At 42.1% G+C, this 19,986-nt stretch overlaps 1 protein-coding gene across 1 annotated transcript in view; it reads left to right on the plus strand.

Annotated features, from left to right (window-relative positions):
• Positions 1 to 19,032, plus strand: part of LOC126184505 (uncharacterized) — a 240,571-nt gene extending 221,539 nt beyond the window's left edge. The window contains exon 5 of the mRNA XM_049926897.1: positions 18,638 to 19,032. Within this exon, the coding sequence (XP_049782854.1) occupies positions 18,638 to 18,742 (105 nt within the window). The 3' untranslated portion in view covers positions 18,743 to 19,032. The remainder of the gene's footprint in view (positions 1 to 18,637) is intronic.
• The last annotated feature ends 954 nt before the right edge of the window (positions 19,033 to 19,986 follow it).

Raw genomic sequence — 19,986 nt, forward strand, 5'->3', positions numbered from 1 at the left:
TTTCTGAATCGAAACAGACGTAGAAAGGAACGGGAAGTTTCCGGTGATGGGTGCTATGCAGAATATTATGTACTCACTCCCCTCTATAAGTCTTAGAATTTTGTAACGGGAATTTCCGAACACCCTGTATAAGTATAAGAGACTACTGGTCGGTTAGGCGTGGACGCATTACATATCTGAATCGAAACAGACGTAGAAAGGAACGGGAAGTTTCCGGAGATGGGTGCCTATGCAGAATATTATGTACTCACTCCCCTCTATAACTCTTAGAATTTTGTAACGGGAATTTCCGAACACCCTGTATAAGTATAAGAGACTACTGGTCGGTTAGGCGTGGACGCATTACATTTCTGAATCGAAACAGACGTAGAAAGGAACGGGAAGTTTCCGGAGATGGGTGCCTATGCAGAATATTATGTACTCACTCCCCTCCATAAGTCTTAGAATTTTGTAACGGGAATTTCCGAACACCCTGTATAAGTATAAGAGACTACTGGTCGGTAAGGTGTGGACGCATTACATATCTGAATCGAAACAGACGTAGAAAGGAACGGGAAGTTTCCGGAGATGGGTGCCTATGAAGAGTATTATGTACTCACTCCCCTCTATGAGACTTAGAATTTTGTAACGGGAATTTCTGAACACCCTGTATAAGTATAAGAGACTACTGGTCGGTTAGGCGTGGACGCATTACATATCTGAATCGAAACAGACGTAGAAAGGAACGGGAAGTTTCCGGAGATGGGTACCTATGCAGAATATTATGTACCTACTCCCCTCTATAAGTCTTAGAATTTTGTAACGGGAATTTCCGAACACCCTGTATAAGTATAAGAGACTACTGGTCGGTTAGGCGTGGACGCATTACATTTCTGAATCGAAACAGACGTAGAAAGGAACGGGAAGTTTCCGGAGATGGGTGCCTATGCAGAATATTATGTACTCACTCCCCTCTGTTAGTCTTAGAATTTTGTAACGGGAATTTCCGAATACCCTGTATAAGTATAAGAGACTACTGGTCGGTTAGGCGTGGACGCATTACATATCTGAATCGAAACAGACGTAGAAAGGAATGGGAAGTCTCCGGAGATGGGTGCCTATGCAGAATATTATGTACTCACTCCCCTCTATAACTCTTATAAATTTGTAACGGGAATTTCCGAACACCCTGTATAAGAGACTACTGGTCGGTTAGGCGTGGACGCATTACATTTCTGAATCGAAACAGACGTAGAAAGTAACGGGAAGTTTCCGGAGATGGGTGCCTATGCAGAATATTATGTACTCACTCCCCTCTATAACTCTTAGAATTTTGTAACGGGAATTTCCGAACACCCTGTATGAGAATAAGAGACTACTGGTCGGTTAGGCGTGGACGCATTACATATCTGAATCGAAACAGACGTAGAAAGGAACGGGAAGTTTCCGGAGATGGGTGCCTATGCAGAATATTATGTACTCACTCCCCTCTATAAGTCTTAGAATTTTGTAACGGGAATTTCCGAACACCCTGTATAAGTATAAGAGACTACTGGTCGGTTAGGCGTGGACGCATTACATATCTGAATCGAAACAGACGTAGAAAGGAACGGGAAGTTTCCGGAGATGGGTGCCTATGCAGAATATTATGTACTCACTCCCCTCTATGAGACTTAGAATTTTGTAACGGGAATTTCCGAACACCCTGTATAAGTATAAGAGACTACTGGTCGGTTAGGCGTGGACGCATTACATATCTGAATCGAAACAGACGTAGAAAGGAACGGGAAGTTTCCGGAGATGGGTGCCTATGCAGAATATTATGTACTCACTCCCCTCTATAAGTCTTAGAATTTTGTAACGGGAATTTCCGAACACCCTGTATAAGTATAAGAGACTACTGGTCGGTTAGGCGTGGACGCATTACATTTCTGAATCGAAACAGACGTAGAAAGGAACGGGAAGTTTCCGGAGATGGGTGCCTATGCAGAATATTATGTACTCACTCCCCTCTGTTAGTCTTAGAATTTTGTAACGGGAATTTCCGAACACCCTGTATAAGTATAAGAGACTACTGGTCGGTTAGGTGTGGACGCATTACATTTCTGAATCGAAACAGACGTAGAAAGGAACGGGAAGTTTCCGGAGATGGGTGCCTATGCAGAATATTATGTACTCACTCCCCTCTATAAGTCTTAGAATTTTGTAACGGGAATTTCCGAACACCCTGTATAAGTATAAGAGACTACTGGTCGGTTAGGTGTGGACGCATTACATTTCTGAATCGAAACAGACGTAGAAAGGAACGGGAAGTTTCCGGAGATGGGTGCCTATGCAGAATATTATGTACTCACTCCCCTCTATAACTCTTAGAATTTTGTAACGGGAATTTCCGAACACCCTGTATAAGTATAAGAGACTACTGGTCGGTTAGGCGTGGACGCATTACATTTCTGAATCGAAACAGACGTAGAAAGGAACGGGAAGTTTCCGGAGATGGGTGCCTATGCAGAATATTATGTACTCACTCCCCTCTATAAGTCTTAGAATTTTGTAACGGGAATTTCCGAACACCCTGTATAAGTATAAGAGACTACTGGTCGGTTAGGCGTGGACGCATTACATATCTGAATCGAAACAGACGTAGAAAGGAACGGGAAGTTTCCGGAGATGGGTGCCTATGCAGAATATTATGTACCTACTCCCCTCTATAAGTCTTAGAATTTTGTAACGGGAATTTCCGAATACCCTGTATAAGTATAAGAGACTACTGGTCGGTTAGGCGTGGACGCATTACATTTCTGAATCGAAACAGACGTAGAAAGGAACGGGAAATTTCCGGAGATGGGTGCCTATGCAGAATATTATGTACTCACTCCCCTCTATAAGTCTTATAATTTTGTAACGGGAATTTCCGAACACCCTGTATAAGTATAAGAGACTACTGGTCGGTTAGGCGTGGACGCATTACATTTCTGAATCGAAACAGACGTAGAAAGGAACGGGAAGTTTCCGGAGATGGGTGCCTATGCAGAATATTATGTACTCACTCCCCTCCATAAGTCTTAGAATTTTGTAACGGGAATTTCCGAACACCCTGTATAAGTATAAGAGACTACTGGTCGGTTAGGCGTGGACGCATTACATTTCTGAATCGAAACAGACGTAGAAAGGAACGGGAAGTTTCCGGAGATGGGTGCCTATGCAGAATATTATGTACCTACTCCCCTCTATAAGTCTTAGAATTTTGTAACGGGAATTTCCGAATACCCTGTATAAGTATAAGAGACTACTGGTCGGTTAGGCGTGGACGCATTACATATCTGAATCGAAACAGACGTAGAAAGGAACGGGAAGTTTCCGGAGATGGGTGCCTATGCAGAATATTATGTACTCACTCCCCTCTATGAGACTTAGAATTTTGTAACGGGAATTTCCGAACACCCTGTATAAGTATAAGAGACTACTGGTCGGTTAGGCGTGGACGCATTACATATCTGAATCGAAACAGACGTAGAAAGGAACGGGAAGTTTCCGGAGATGGGTGCCTATGCAGAATATTATGTACTCACTCCCCTCTATAAGTCTTAGAATTTTGTAACGGGAATTTCCGAACACCCTGTATAAGTATAAGAGACTACTGGTCGGTTAGGCGTGGACGCATTACATTTCTGAATCGAAACAGACGTAGAAAGGAACGGGAAGTTTCCGGAGATGGGTGCCTATGCAGAATATTATGTACTCACTCCCCTCTGTTAGTCTTAGAATTTTGTAACGGGAATTTCCGAACACCCTGTATAAGTATAAGAGACTACTGGTCGGTTAGGTGTGGACGCATTACATTTCTGAATCGAAACAGACGTAGAAAGGAACGGGAAGTTTCCGGAGATGGGTGCCTATGCAGAATATTATGTACTCACTCCCCTCTATAAGTCTTAGAATTTTGTAACGGGAATTTCCGAACACCCTGTATAAGTATAAGAGACTACTGGTCGGTTAGGTGTGGACGCATTACATTTCTGAATCGAAACAGACGTAGAAAGGAACGGGAAGTTTCCGGAGATGGGTGCCTATGCAGAATATTATGTACTCACTCCCCTCTATAACTCTTAGAATTTTGTAACGGGAATTTCCGAACACCCTGTATAAGTATAAGAGACTACTGGTCGGTTAGGCGTGGACGCATTACATTTCTGAATCGAAACAGACGTAGAAAGGAACGGGAAGTTTCCGGAGATGGGTGCCTATGCAGAATATTATGTACTCACTCCCCTCTATAAGTCTTAGAATTTTGTAACGGGAATTTCCGAACACCCTGTATAAGTATAAGAGACTACTGGTCGGTTAGGCGTGGACGCATTACATATCTGAATCGAAACAGACGTAGAAAGGAACGGGAAGTTTCCGGAGATGGGTGCCTATGCAGAATATTATGTACCTACTCCCCTCTATAAGTCTTAGAATTTTGTAACGGGAATTTCCGAATACCCTGTATAAGTATAAGAGACTACTGGTCGGTTAGGCGTGGACGCATTACATTTCTGAATCGAAACAGACGTAGAAAGGAACGGGAAATTTCCGGAGATGGGTGCCTATGCAGAATATTATGTACTCACTCCCCTCTATAAGTCTTATAATTTTGTAACGGGAATTTCCGAACACCCTGTATAAGTATAAGAGACTACTGGTCGGTTAGGCGTGGACGCATTACATTTCTGAATCGAAACAGACGTAGAAAGGAACGGGAAGTTTCCGGAGATGGGTGCCTATGCAGAATATTATGTACTCACTCCCCTCCATAAGTCTTAGAATTTTGTAACGGGAATTTCCGAACACCCTGTATAAGTATAAGAGACTACTGGTCGGTTAGGCGTGGACGCATTACATTTCTGAATCGAAACAGACGTAGAAAGGAACGGGAAGTTTCCGGAGATGGGTGCCTATGCAGAATATTATGTACTCACTCCCCTCTATAAGTCTTAGAATTTTGTAACGGGAATTTCCGAACACCCTGTATAAGTATAAGAGACTAATGGTCGGTTAAGCTTCTAAATGTAGACTTTAGGATCTACACGTGCCTATAGAACAGTAATCTCAAAGATGTCACACCTTATATACTGAGGCCTCACCAAGGAGTAAGGCTAATGTTATACGTTCATTCCGCTTATAGAAACATTGGTTGCATGCCTTCAAATTGCGGGTTGCCGTTTTAGACTAAGAGAATGCCTATAACAAAACTGAATCTAAATATGTAACCGAGACTGGTTATTGCCAGCTTTTAGACAGATACATCCATATCGACACGCAACAGATTGCCATTAGAAGAGCGCTGCAACAGCTATGCCCGCAGTCTGCCACCATATCTGCTCTAGCGACGGAACCGCTATTAAGAAAAATTCACTCTGCCTTGCTTTTGAGATATTAAAACAATTGTCCAAGTGTACACAGACAATGTGATTGCCATTATGCACAGCTTATAAGGTATAACAGACATTCAGAAGTTTATCAACGGATACGAACAACGAAACAGGGAGGCGCTACTCAACATGAATAAATCGGCAGTGATAGCGTTTAGCAGGAACCTCAATGTCAGTACCATTCAGTGGTGGCGTCACGTAACTTAACGGAAGCAGCTAGAGTGATAAAATAGTCTGCAGCCCCAAACTACGTGGTTAATAATACAATTTAGGCTTTCACGACCGTTGTTGACTTATGTAAGACTTCCGGCTTTTTACCAGTAGGAAAAGTAGAGCAGATCGAGCTGGCACCGAGATCAGGGAAAGCAAAATGAATAGATTAGATGGTATACAGAGAGTACTCTTCGTTAATGGATACGTCTTTACGCAGTTGCAGACTGTTGCAGCAATTTACTCTCCACCGAATATAATACCAGGAAGTATTTCTGCGGAAGCGACATGTCACGTCTGGAGGACTTTAAGGTAACCCTCGCATAATGTCAACGCCATTTTACACTGAATCCTCACAGCAACAGAGAACTCCATCATGCAGCCATTGTTTCTAATGATGCAGCCGCAGAGCCTCTCACAACGATTACCGGGATTAGAATATTACAATACGTATTGCTTAGAGCAGAGCTAAACAGGATCCAATTCATACTTTTAACAACTTCTCTTCTACTAAACGTTCAGATAACGAAATACCTAGCAAGGAACTGGAAGGATATCTGCAGGAATGCAATTAACCGATACTCCCATTGAACGTTCACAGTGATTAATGGTTAAAATGGTTCAAATGGCTCTGAGCACTATGCGACTTAACTTCTGAGGTCATCAGTCGCCTAGAACTTAGAACTAATTAAACCCAACTAACCTAAGGACATCACACACATCCATGCCCGAGGCAGGATTCGAACCTGCGACCGTAGCGGTCGCTCGGTTCCAGACTGTAGCGCCTAGAACAGCACGACCACTCCGGCCGGCCACAGTGATTACTATGATATGGTAACATAATGAAAAATCAAGAAGATCTTCAAAATCCATTTAGCCATGTCGCCATATTGTGATTGTGACAAGTGCCAGACAGTCTCCTCGTTGAAACATTTATTTACTTACGAGGAATAATGTCAGATCTGCAATTAGAAAAGTTGGCTGTCATTAGAGTAACTACGCTTAATAGCACACCGATATACGTCGCTTCGTTCCCGTTGCGTCAAACAATACTTAAGTATGAATTTCGGATATTTTTAACCTACGTTCTATGCATATAAAGTAACCGAACATCGGAGAGTGCCTCTATTATCTGCGCCAACAACTGCGGGAAGTTAATTTAAAAAACGAAAGAAGCAGGTCAAATGTTTTGTGAAATGATTTGTTTAAACGTAAGGAATGAAATATACACTCTAAGAAAAAAAAAAGACGCATCATGAAGGAATTATCTGAATGTGAGGGAAGTCGATAGATGTGATGTACACTCTACATCAAAAAAAGTGGGTCACGCCTGGATTCCAACGTGTAGGCTGCACCGGAATGTATGCAACCAACATAGCATATCTGTGTTGCACATCGTCGCAACTCTCCACAGTACAGTCGTTGTAAGATACACAATGGGTACCACTAGAGACTACTAGAGAACACCGGTCTTTATGGCAGTCTGTCCAGATGTAAAGTAACACCACGATCGTACAGAAGAGATCAGACAGTCCTTAACGTTTGTAAACTAAACTTAATTACAATAAGTGACATTTCAAACGTTATGGGACAACTAATTTTGTCACATAAATCGTTCAGTAATCCATAGGCACAATTAAATATTTGAGACAGTGTATGGGTTTATAAAGTTGTATGGCAATTGGAAACACGTTCTTTGCTGTCTAAAAGTTTTACCCAACACATGCTGAACGTCGTTCAACGTTCAATGGGGAGTGGTTTCGCATCAACTTTATGTAATTCTAAGCAGTCAAAAGAAAACGTGATTAACGGTGTCAAGCACTCTACGGAAATCGTAACATTAACAGCGAATCACAAGTAGTAACATTGTTCACATTGCACATCAACAGTTACTTGTACACAAAGTTGTACTTTAAATGACATGACCAACGTCTTCGTTCTGGATCCGGATGCAAAGCCAGAACGCAAAACCATTGTTAACCAAGCAAAGCTTTGTGCCTTATCGAGACTCGATCACTAGGCAGAAAGAGACGTCAAATATTGACATTTGCACCAGTATCAGTTATCAATTCTCAATTTGAACGTAAATGACGATAATGTTTGTACGAAACGAGGAACCCTAACATGCCAATTACCTTCTTGGTAATTCACCTCGAAAGACATTGTATATATTGTTGCATTATCAAGGAACAAAGCATGCACATGTTTAAAATTGAAATGCCATCATGTGATGCTGTGATGCTGGTGACAAGGATGCGAACCCAGCACCTAATCGGATTGTTGAATAAGTACGTAAAATCAGAATGTAGATATCACAGTTTTTCACCAGTAGGGAGGTTGGAACCTTAAATGTCGACTGAAGTTGTATTGTCTGACCGGGATTCGAACCCGGCGCGTTGTCTAACCAGGAACCACCAGAAATTTCCAATATTGGTCAAACATTAGCGAGATGTGCGCACGTTTAACTAGAAATAAGGCGACGAAAACGTCTATACTGACTGAGAGTCGAACGCCGCACACATGGTTATGAAGACACGTTAATAATCAAATTCTTATTCAGTAGTAGCTAGGAGTAGCATGTTTAGTTACAGACCTTAAGGCCTTTCTCATCCCTAGTAAAGTGTGACCTAATATCTGCGATATCATGGTGTTAATTTACAAGTGATTTGACTGCCGTAAAGAGCAATGTTCTCTAGTAGTCGTGTATCATTGAGATGTAAATGAAGTGCCTTAGCAGAAAGTAATTTCCGTCGTGCAGCAAGTATTGTTTCAGAGACACTGACAAGGGAACCCCCCTCAGGTTTAGTTATAAGTTGGCACAGTGGATAGGCCTTGAAAAACTGAACACAGATCAGTCGAGAAAACAGGAAGAAGTTGTGTGGAACTATGAAAAAAAAATAAGCAAAATATACAAACTGAGTAGTCCATGCGCGGTAGGCAACATCAAGGAGAGTGTTAGCTCAGTAGCGCCGTGGTCCCGTGGTTAGCGTGAGTACCTGTGGAACGAAAGGTCCTTGGTTCATGTCTTCCCTCGAGTGAAAAGTTTACTTTCCTTATTTTCGCAAAGTTATGATCTGTCCGTTCGTTCATTGACGTCTCTGTTCACTGTAATAAGTTTAGTGTCTGTGTTTTGCGACCGCACCGCAAAACCGTGCGATTAGTAGACGAAAGGACGTGCTTCTCCAGTGGGAACCGAAAACATTTGATCGCAAGGTCATAGGTCAACCGATTCCTCCACAGGAAAACACGTCTGATTTATTCTATACGACGCTGGTGACGGCATATGCGTCACATCACAGGAATATGTTGTGGACCCACCTAACTTGTACACTTGGCGAATGGGTAAAAAGATTCTTCTACTTTGCCCGATTTAGGTTTTCTTGTGGATGTGATAATCACTCCTAAAAAAGTGATGAAAACATAAGAGTTTGTCACATAAACTGCAACAAATGAATGCAACAGTTTCACAGACGGACAGTTTTTCCTGTGCTCTGTCAAAACATATGTTTTTAACGTTTTCAAATTTTTTCCATGTGTAGACCGTCAAATCCTGCATATGTCCAAGCCAATCTGTACATGCCTGGAATTCTGAAGAGCGAAGTTGATTATGTGTGAGTGCCTGAACTTTGATAATTGACACACGATACCTGTGCAGCTTTGCAAAATCATAGAATCTTTTCACAAAGTATTTGACTTACCGAAAACCAAACACATCTAACGGTTGCACAAGAGGTGTACAACCTGGAGGAATGGTAATCACGTCTACTCCCACACTAAAATTGTACAATGCCTGATCCTTCTGTCCTGTATAGCTGTCAAGGAGTAAGGCAAAATCTTTGTTCGCGTAAGGAGCAATCACACGTTCATTAAAGTCTTTCACTAGTCTTTTCTCCATTTTTCCTGACGCGCTGCAATTCACAATGACATTCGGCGTTTGCGCAAGTACCCTATTCACCTTTTGCTGAACTTGCGGTCCAAATACACCATTTTTTTCCTATAAACATAAATAAAATGTAGGTAAAAGAAATCCTGCTTTGTTCAGAGCATATTGTATGGTATAACTATGTGAAGTGGCATGCAGCTGGTCTACAGTACATTCCGTGTCGCCTTCTCCAACTAACGATAACGTGCGGGTCGATTTCATTTCATAGTTAAAACCGTACTGATCTGTCTTGATAATACATGCGTCTTCATACTGTTGGAATCTGACGTTAGTTACTGTAACAAACGTCTTGGAACACTCTAAAAGTTCTTCCAGTTTATTCGCGTAGTTCTTGCTTACATATTTCGTAATGTTCTTGCTCGTAATTTTGTATTTTCTTTTGGACGTGACAAGCCAATGAGATGAAGCCTTGAAGTCCAGGCCGATTTGTTTAGCGTAATGCAATTCCCAAATCTGTAGGTCTGTATCATGCACTGCACTTAATTCATTTCTGGCTTTAATAAATTGTCGGTATACATGGTTTTCTAGTTCACTGAACTTCTGTCTTCGGGTTCCACCTCGTTCCATGACTTCTTTGCAATATTTAATTGTGCTTTTTTCCTCCATCCCTTTAAATTTCTTAAATTTGTTACTTCACTCCATAACCTATATTTGCGTCTTTTAATTGGTTTGGACAGTAACCTGTATTGGAGCATTTCTTACATATAACCCAAAGAAATACCATCAGATTGAAGTCGCAGTATTTCCTCTTCGTACGGATCGTCAACCATCTCATCATCTGGTACACACAGCCCCGCAGCAATCAGCAAGGTATCGTCATCACCACACGTACTGTTTATCAACAAATGTAGGAAATAATCATACAAATGTCAGACAATCGTTCGATTCCTTAAGGAACTTTCCGATTCCTTACAGTTCGGAAAATATCCATTGACCTTGCTATTGAAGTCGCGAGCTATATTTGCTGGATTCATATTGACCACGGAATACATCTCACGTATTTAATGCACACTCGTCTAAAGTAGCGAACAGTCAACTGCCAGCCAGGGAGCGTCGTTAGCAGGAATACTCTCTCTTCCGTGCGCTGTAGTCGACTGACGTCGTGTGTTTCGATGTTTGTTTAGGTGTAGCGTCCCCATACTACGGCGCAGTTACCTCGCATCGGACGGACGGAGGGACAGATAATAGCTGTCTGAAAACAAAAAATCAAACTTCTCAGTCGAGGGAAGACTTGAACCAACGACCTCTCGTTCCGCAGCTGCTTTGATGTTGCCTATCGCGCATGGACTACTCAGTTTGTATATTTTGCTTATTTTTTTATAGTTCCACACAACTTCTTCCTGTTTGCTCGATTGATGTGTGTTCAGTTTTTCAAGGCCTATCCACTGTGCCAACTTATAACTAAATCTGAGGGGGGGTGCGATGGGGAGGTTCCCTTGTGAGAAAATTTTATAAGTGCACAAAACACGTGTTATATACTACGTATATATTATTATTTGGAGAATCTGCCGCCAAACCTTTTTACTTTTACATTCCGCTTAGTTGTCGTGGTTGAATACAAGTTTTCTTAAGGCTACATCTAATGCAGAGCGCTTACAAGAAAGAATAGTTTCCTGCGCCATGCTATTGCTAGCTAGGTGAAATATTTTGCGGTAGTTATGTTTAAAATGAACGTATTTTTGAACGTATTGTTCGTCACATATTTGAATGAATCGTCAACTGTAGGTGTGCCTGCACATGTTATAACGTAATAGCTGTAGCTGCGTTAGTTTATACTACAGACTTGGGTGGGTTAGGGGTAACTTTTGATCCTTCAAGGGGGTGACCGTGGCCTTGCAGCCCGGGTCTGTACTAGCCGCGGCTCGCGAGCTACGGGCCAGCCAGGCTGGCCGAGGCGAGACGGAAGTGAACGAGCTAGCGGAGGCGTTGGTGGGCCAACAGCCCGGGACGAGCCAGCACGGCTGCGCCGCATGCCTCTGCCTTTGCCGCTCCGTTTGACGTAAATATGTTTTCCTCCTCTCCTGGCATCAGTATAAGAGCGGCAAGCAGAAATACACATCAGGCTGTCTGCCGTAATGGCTCACTGGGAGTGGTCTATTCGAGATAGAGTCGTCGCTCTCATTGAAGAAGGAGGATGTTCCATCAGAGAAGCTGGCAGACGGTATGGCGTACCACATACACTGCAACGAGATGGTGGAGGATCTGCCTCGAAAGAGGCACCACCAACAGGGCTCCTGGCTCAGGCAGGAAGAGAGTGAGCTCACAGCAGGAAGACAGAGACCTACTGTCTAGGAGCAGAGAAAATCCCTTTCTGAACGCGAAGCAGTTGCGGCGGGAGACCAACTTCCCCGGCTCCAGTGACACGATTCGCCGAAGGCTGAGGGACGCTGGACTGCATGCACGACGATCCGCCGTGAAACAAGAGTTCAGCGAAGACAACGTTTTATATCGGATAGCGTTTGCGGGGCTCCATCTGAGGGCGACGTGGGACGACGTCATTTTCACTGATGAGAAGGTGTTTTCCACCTGTAACGACGGTCCACGAATCGTTCACAGGCAGCAAGGGACTCGCCATCGACACGAATATGTAAGCACGACGGGAAGAAGTGGCTGGCTATCTGTTACCTGCTGGGGTTGGATTTCTGCGAGAGGGGTGGGAATTCTTTACAGAATAGAAGCGTGCAGTACGCTCACATATTGGAAAATGTGATGCTTCCGTCAGTGCGAATGCTGTACGCAGAAGGGAACGTCACAGTGCAAGAGGACCATTCTTCCATTCACAAGTCTGCATTTGTTCAGCAGCGGCTCTCCACGATTGGCGTCAACGTCATGGAGTGGCCGCCACGGGCGGCTGATATGAACCCCATGGAAAACATGTGGGATGAGGTCGCCAGAACATTAACAGAGAACTGGCCACGAAGCCAACCAACTACTGCGGACGCTCTTTGGGATTGCATCCTGGAAGCCTGGGAGGAATTTGCTTCTTCAGGCTGTTACGTCCGACGGCTTATACGTTCTATGCCAAGACGCATGATAGAAGTACAAAATAATGAAGGATTGTGGATAAAATATTAGAGTCCTTAAAATGTTTTGTTATGTTTTCTTTTTCGTCATTTTTCCTCATTGGGAGCTAGTGAAAGATGGCGTGGCAACAGAAGAGATACAATATGGATTAGTTTTCCTTTGAGTTGCCTTTTTAATTCAAGTGGGTTTCTTTTGAATAAACAGTTTGTTAAATATTATATTTTGATTTCATTTATACCCTGTCTAGATAATTACAAACTAATCAGCGTAGATGGACTCTGTCACAGTCTCTGACACTATCGCCGCAAGTGCCCTTCTATTCCACTCCTCCAAAACTTTATAAACAAATCTAGCGGTTTCCATTGACGCTACATATTCTCTTTTAATTGCTGCCGTCTTTACTCTCTCTCATTCCTCTGAACACCTATGAAACCGTATTCTTTGATCTCCCCTTCCCTATAACTCATTCTTCGTTCTGAAAACAGTCCTTCCTTACCTCTCGGTCCTAAGATAAAACGAACTGTGGCACTCATCTAAGTAAGCAATACTTTGCAAGCATTTCACGCTTATATTTTGCACTTTTGCACTTCTATCCATTCCCAGTTCCCGCCCTCCTTCCTGTTACCCGTCCATGGACAACTGCATCTACATCTAAATGAATACTTTGCAATTCATAATTATGTGCTTGGCAGGGGGTTCTGTGGTCTGGTGGATTAAACTTGTATTGATGTGTAAAACGTGTAGGTTCACATGTCACGACAGGCGTAGATTTTTAACACATTCAAGTAACTCTCCTTCACCCCTAGTAACGCCAAGTGCAGAACGCCAGTAAGCTCCGTAGTTCAATATCCGCAGTAAAGATAACCTCCCTTCGCTGCCGATTGGGGCAGAGCGGCATTCGTTTGTGCTGTGACAGATGGAGAAACCCCGGAAGGCAGAGACTCCGTCACCAGCAAGCCGTCGTAAACTAGAAAACGTATTTCACTTAATGAACCAATGGCCATGTAAGCTCACAAGGCTCTTACTTTATTTGTTCCTGGCTAGAAAACGACGGCGCTAGATGCTGGGTTCGAATCCCAGTCCGGCAAAAACAATTCTATCGTCATTTAAGGTTCCAACATCTCGCTATTGATGAAAACATTTGATATTTAACTTCTGATTATACGTTTGTCGTTAACAATCCGATTAGGTGCTGGGTTCGCATCCCTGTCACAAGCTTTACATGATGGCATTTCAATTTTAAACATGAGCATACCTTGTTCCTTGTGAATGACACCATATTAAACGTCGTTGGGGGTAGTTCCCAGGAAGGTAACTGTTATGACAGGATTCCCAATTCAGTACAAACATTTTCGTCATTTGTTTTCAAGAACTGAATTGATAACTGATACTGGTGCAAACGCCTATACTTCACGTCTCTTTATGCCTAGTGATCGGGTCTCAATAAGGCACAAACAAAGCTTAGCTCAGTTAGCAATGGCTATAGGTACTGGGTTTGAATCCAGGTCCAGAACGACGACGTTGGTCAGGTCATTTAAAGTTCAAATTTGTGTACACGTAGCTGTTGATGTGTTACGAGAACAATGATGTTAGTGGTGATTCGCTGTTAGTGTTGAGATTTCCGTAGAGTGTTTGTTGCCGTTAATCGCGTTTTTTTACTAGTTCGTCCAATATCCAGTTTCCAGAGCCACTCGCCCTTGAGCGACGTTCAGCACGTGGATGGAAAACCTTTTCGAGAGTGAAAAATATTTTTCCAATTGCTGTACAGCTTTGTAACTCCGTATATTGTCTCAAGTAGTTAATTTTGACTAAGGATTACTGTACGACATATGTAAAATAATCCGTTTTCTCAGCATTTTTGGAATGTAACTTGTTGTAATTAAGGTTATTTTATGAGTGTTATGGGGTGTCTCATCGCTAAGAACGTGTTTTCTAACATGTTTTGTATGACGATAATAGTTGACGCTTAGACTGACTGGCATAAAGACCTTTGGTCTGTAGTAGTCTCTTGCGGCACCCATTGTGTGTAGTCAAACGACTGTACCCCATGGGGTTTTGGTGTTTAGAGGACCTACAACACAGCTACGTTATGTTGGTTGTATTCAACAGTGACCCACTTTTCTTGCTGTATAGTGTACATGAACAGACAAACAAATCATTGCAGTTTCAGAAGATTGTTCAAATGGCTCTAAGCACCATGGGACTTAACATCTTAGGTCATCAGTCCCCTAAACTTAGAACTACTTAAACCTAACTAACCTAAGGACATCACACACGGCCATGCCCGAGGCAGGATTCGAACATGCGACCGGAGCAGCAGCGCGGTTCCGGACTGAAGCGCCTAGAACCTCTCAATTTCAAGGAACTGGATGGTTTATTCAATAAAAAGAGCTTCACAAATTGAGGAAGTCAATAACGCGTTAGCGAGGTTTAATGTTGTACTGTAGAATAACGACTTACATATTCTTCAAATGGTCGAATTCACAGAATTTTATAAGAATGATCTATTTTTTTCCAGTAGTTTAAAAATAATATGCAATAATTCATGGATAATCCTAAAAAACATGATTATTTTCTATTCGAAACTGCAAAAGTTTAATTTTTCTCGAAAAACCTATCTTTAAAGAGGTACTAATGTGCAGGCAGGGTACAGAACTTTTAACGTGTACTACTGAGGGGGAGGGGTGCTTTGTGACGACAACAATTTTTTTGAAATGCAAATTTAGTTAATTATTATTGTTGACTTTTACTCACAACATGTTTTTTAAAAAGATATTAATGCGTAAGTAGGGTCTTGAACCTCAAAATATTGAACGTCACATTCATTGTGGAAAGTCATATCTACTACTGAGACTTAAGTTTGTGTGTTAAGTTTAACTGAAAAATTTAAAACATTTTTGGAATCTGGTAGAAGACTTTATTAAAACCAATAAATATTTTTTAAAGATTCTGTAACAAAAAGTACCTGACTCGTTTACAATGTTTTCAGAAGATGGGCACAAATGAATGATCTATTATTTCCAGTGTTTTAAGAATACTACACAACAATGCATTCATAATCCTAAACAATATGATCAGTTTCAATTCAGAACTGCAAACGTTTAATTTTCCACAAATTGGATATTGAATCTGACGCAAAGAAGGTTGGGTAATATCATCGATGAGATACTGCGTAGTTCGGTGTAATGATGAATGATGATGGGCGACGCATTCGAACGGAATCACTGTTCACGTCCACTATGGAAACCGACAGAGGTACTGGACATCGAATTGTTTCAACAGAGGTTCGTGATCCGTTGCTGCTGTTATTGCTTTGTCACTAATTTTAAGTAACCCATACTTTTTTAAGCATTACTATTCAGTTAAATTTTCAGAACGCGTCACAGTCATTGCATAAGTATTACATAATGCCGATCAAAATCGTATGTACCGTTCTAAAATTATGTTTCCCGCCAAGTTGAAAAATACGGTTTCGAGAAAAACGCGTTTAAAATTGCGGGTTACATTTTTTGTAGTTAAGTTAAACATACCTCTAGTCAGCGATCCCTGGACAATACAGCAATCCTTCCAGATCCAAAAGGAGGTCCTCTTCCTTCTTCTTCGTGGCCATGGTGGTCCTGTAGGCCTCTTTGGTAGCTTCTTTTCATCCGCTGCTCTGCTCGCTCGATACGCTTTTAATCTGCTTTTGTGCAGAAATTATAACAGGATGGTCCGACCTCAAATTTTAGCACTCTCATAATTTCCGTAACGCCTGTTAGACCCTCACGTTGTTGAAATTACATGTTGTCACAATGCCCGCGGTGTCGACTAGCTTTTTTCCCGCTGTGAATGGTTTTCGGAGACACTTTTTCACAAATCGCCTTGTAACTTGATAACGTAGTTTCTGGCGGACATAGGATGAACACTGCAGAAAGTACCAAGAAGGCAATCAATTTCAACCTGACCAACCAACAAGTTTGTTACCAGCGAACAATTTCCTCATCCCACTAAACATGGCTAGAGGGGTTGCACAGTGGTTAACCCACTGGATTCGTATTCAGCAGGACTTGGGTTCAAATCCCTGTGCGGCCGTTCAGTGTCAGATTAAAGAAGTCCGTGTTTCCTCAAATCATTTAAAGCAAATTTCGGAATTGATCGTTTGCAAAAGACACAGCCGATTTTCATCCACATCTTTCCACATAAAGAGTTTGCATATCGTCTCTAATGACCTTTCCGTAGATGGAATGTAGGGTCCTAATCTTCCTCTCCTTCCTTAGAACCTGAGAGTGAATACTGAATTTCACAAACTTACAGAAATAAAATAGTGAATTTCTCTACTGATTTGATGTGTGCCTCCATTTCTCCCAATCCCTTGTCTCGTCATTCTGTACATCACATGTCTGTGTTCATGCAGACGCTTTGGAGATACAGGGTGTTTCAAAAATGACCGGTATATTTGAAACGGCAATAAAAACTAAACGAGCAGCGATAGAAATACACCGTTTGTTGCAATATGCTTGGGACAACAGTACATTTTCAGGCAGACAAACTTTCGAAATTACAGTAGTTACAATTTTCAACAACAGATGGCGCTGCGGTCTGGGAAACTCTATAGTACGATATTTTCCACATATCCACCATGCGTAGCAATAATATGGCGTAGTCTCTGAATGAAATTACCCGAAACCTTTAACAACGTGTCTGGCGGAATGGCTTCACATGCAGATGAGATGTACTGCTTCAGCTGTTCAATTGTTTCTGGATTCTGGCGGTACACCTGGTCTTTCAAGTGTCCCCACAGAAAGAAGTCACAGGGGTTCATGTCTGGCGAATAGGGAGGCCAATCCACGCCGCCTCCTGTATGTTTCGGATAGCCCAAAGCAATCACACGATCATCGAAATATTCATTCAGGAAATTAAAGGCGTCGGCCGTGCGATGTGGCTGGGCACCATCTTGCATAAACCACGACGGGTTCGCAGTGTCGTCTAAGGCAGTTTGTACCGCCACAAATTCACGAAGAATGTCCAGATAGCGTGATGCAGTAATCGTTTCGGTTCTGAAAAATGGGCCAATGATTCCTTTGGAAGAAATGGAGGCCCAGACCAGTACTTTTTGAGGATGCAGGGACGATGGGACTGCAACATGGGGCTTTTCGGTTCCCCATATGCGCCAGTTCTGTTTATTGACGAAGTTGTCCAGGTAAAAATAAGCTTCGTCAGTAAACCAAATGCTGCCCACATGCATATCGCCGTCATCAATCCTGTGCACTATATCGTTAGCGAATGTCTCTCGTGCAGCAATGGTAGCGGCGCTGAGGGGTTGCCGCATTTGAATTTTGTATGGATAGAGGTGTAAACTCTGGCGCATGAGACGATACGTGGACGTTGGCGTCATTTGGACCGCAGCTGCAACACGGCGAACGGAAACCCGAGACTGCTGTTGGATCACCTGCTGCACTAGCTGCGCGTTGCCCTCTGTGGCTGCCGTACGCGGTCGCCCTACCTTTCCAGCACGTTCATCTGTCACATTCCCAGTCCGTTGAAATTTTTCAAACAGATTCTTTATTGTATCGCTTTTCGGTCCTTTGGTTACATTAAACTTCCGTTGAAAACTTCGTCTTTTTGCAACAACACTGTGTTCTAGGCGGTGGAATTCCAGCACCAGAAAAATCCTCTGTTCTAAGGAATAAACCATGTTGTCTACAGCACACTTGCACGTTGTGAACAGCACACGCTTACAGCAGAAAGACGACGTACGGAATGGCGCACCCACAGACTGCGTTGTCTTCTATATCTTTCACATCACTTGCAGCGCCATCTGTTGTTGAAAATTGTAACTACTGTAATTTCGAAAGTTTGTCCGCCTGAAAATGTACTGTTGTCCCAAGCATATTGCAACAAACGGTGTATTTCTATCGCTGCTCGTTTAGTTTTTATTGCCGTTTCAAATATACTGGTCATTTTTGAAACACCCTGTAGGTAGAGAGAGAGAGAGAGAGAGAGAGAGAGAGAGACAAAGGATATGTGTTCATGTGTAATTTATTTTTTAACTCAGTGACGTGGTCTTTTGGTCTTTTTGTTCCAGGAGGGAAGAAGTGATGGCAAGATCAGATCAGAAGAATGTCTTCCTCTGAAGATGACGCTTATAAGGCGTGCAGGATGTTGGGAATCTTCAAGCCGAAAATTTTAATTCTAAATGCAAACCAGCTTGTTTTTACAGATGTCTAGGGCGTAAAGTTTGTTTCAATGTAACCTCTATATTAATTTAGTCCACAGACACTAATAACTACATAGCAAATACAGGGCACCAGTAGGTACCCAGTTCGTTTTTTACTTTTAACTTAGTATGTTCCCACGTTATTGTCTCAGAGTTTCAATAAACCGAAGTCTGTAGAAGCTAATGTGTCACTTCCTACAGAAGCTTCTCGAATAAATTTGTTAGCAACTGAAAAATAAATATTCCAGCAATTTTCCTGAGAACTCATCAGACTTTTCATTCATTTCTAGTTAAATTAGAAATTAGTAATAGCAGAGACAATGCTCTCTAGAGTACAATGGCTTAAACTAGAACAGAAGAGGGCATCGAGGAATTGAGCAGGGGCATAACTTGGTTGGGCCTGCGGGGTTATGACACGAGAACAAGCGGTCTCTGGCGCCCAAATAAAGAAATGGAACAATTTAAGGAAAAATTAAAGTTGAAAGGAAAAGTGGAAACACAGAAAAATGCCCCGAATCGATGTATATACTTTTTTATGATATAAGACAGCGCAGATAATCGTAACGCTATTTACAAGAAAAACACTTGAAATGAATAGCAGCCTGCCGTTCATAATTTGGACTGAATCTAAAAATACCAAGTACTTGAGAGCTGTAGCAGAAAACGAAATGATACACACGCAACACATCCGAGGGAAGGGAGACATCATCTTGCAAACTTTCCACAACAACATTACTCAATAGTGAAGTTTAGAACCAACAAAGCAGACTTCCTTCAGCGTTATATGGATTATCCTCGTAGTAAATAACATGTAATATGGATATTAACAAACGGCATACAGCGCAAATTAAAAGTTTAAAATGAGTACTTGTAGCTGTACGGAGAGTAAAAATATTACGAACAGTATACATACACATCAGACCAGAAACGTTGTATGTTACAAATGATAAAATTCCATGAAAGAAAATTGTTGTGAATGCTGAATGCAGCAGACATTTGGAAATTGTAGGGGCATTAAGTCTGAAAATACATAACTAAATGAGCATCGCTAGATGTACAATTGACTCTCCACTGCAGAAAGACTTACACCGTATGGGCAACAGTATGCTACAAAAAGCCCAATAAGGCAACACCTGTGTTCGACGTATGTTGGCCATTGAATAGTTCAGAACATTGCCTGACAGACGTAGGCACTAGCTTAATAATACTGAAATCTA

The sequence above is a fragment of the Schistocerca cancellata genome, chromosome 4 (assembly GCF_023864275.1).
Source record: "Schistocerca cancellata isolate TAMUIC-IGC-003103 chromosome 4, iqSchCanc2.1, whole genome shotgun sequence".
Classification (NCBI taxonomy): Eukaryota; Metazoa; Arthropoda; class Insecta; order Orthoptera; family Acrididae; genus Schistocerca; species Schistocerca cancellata.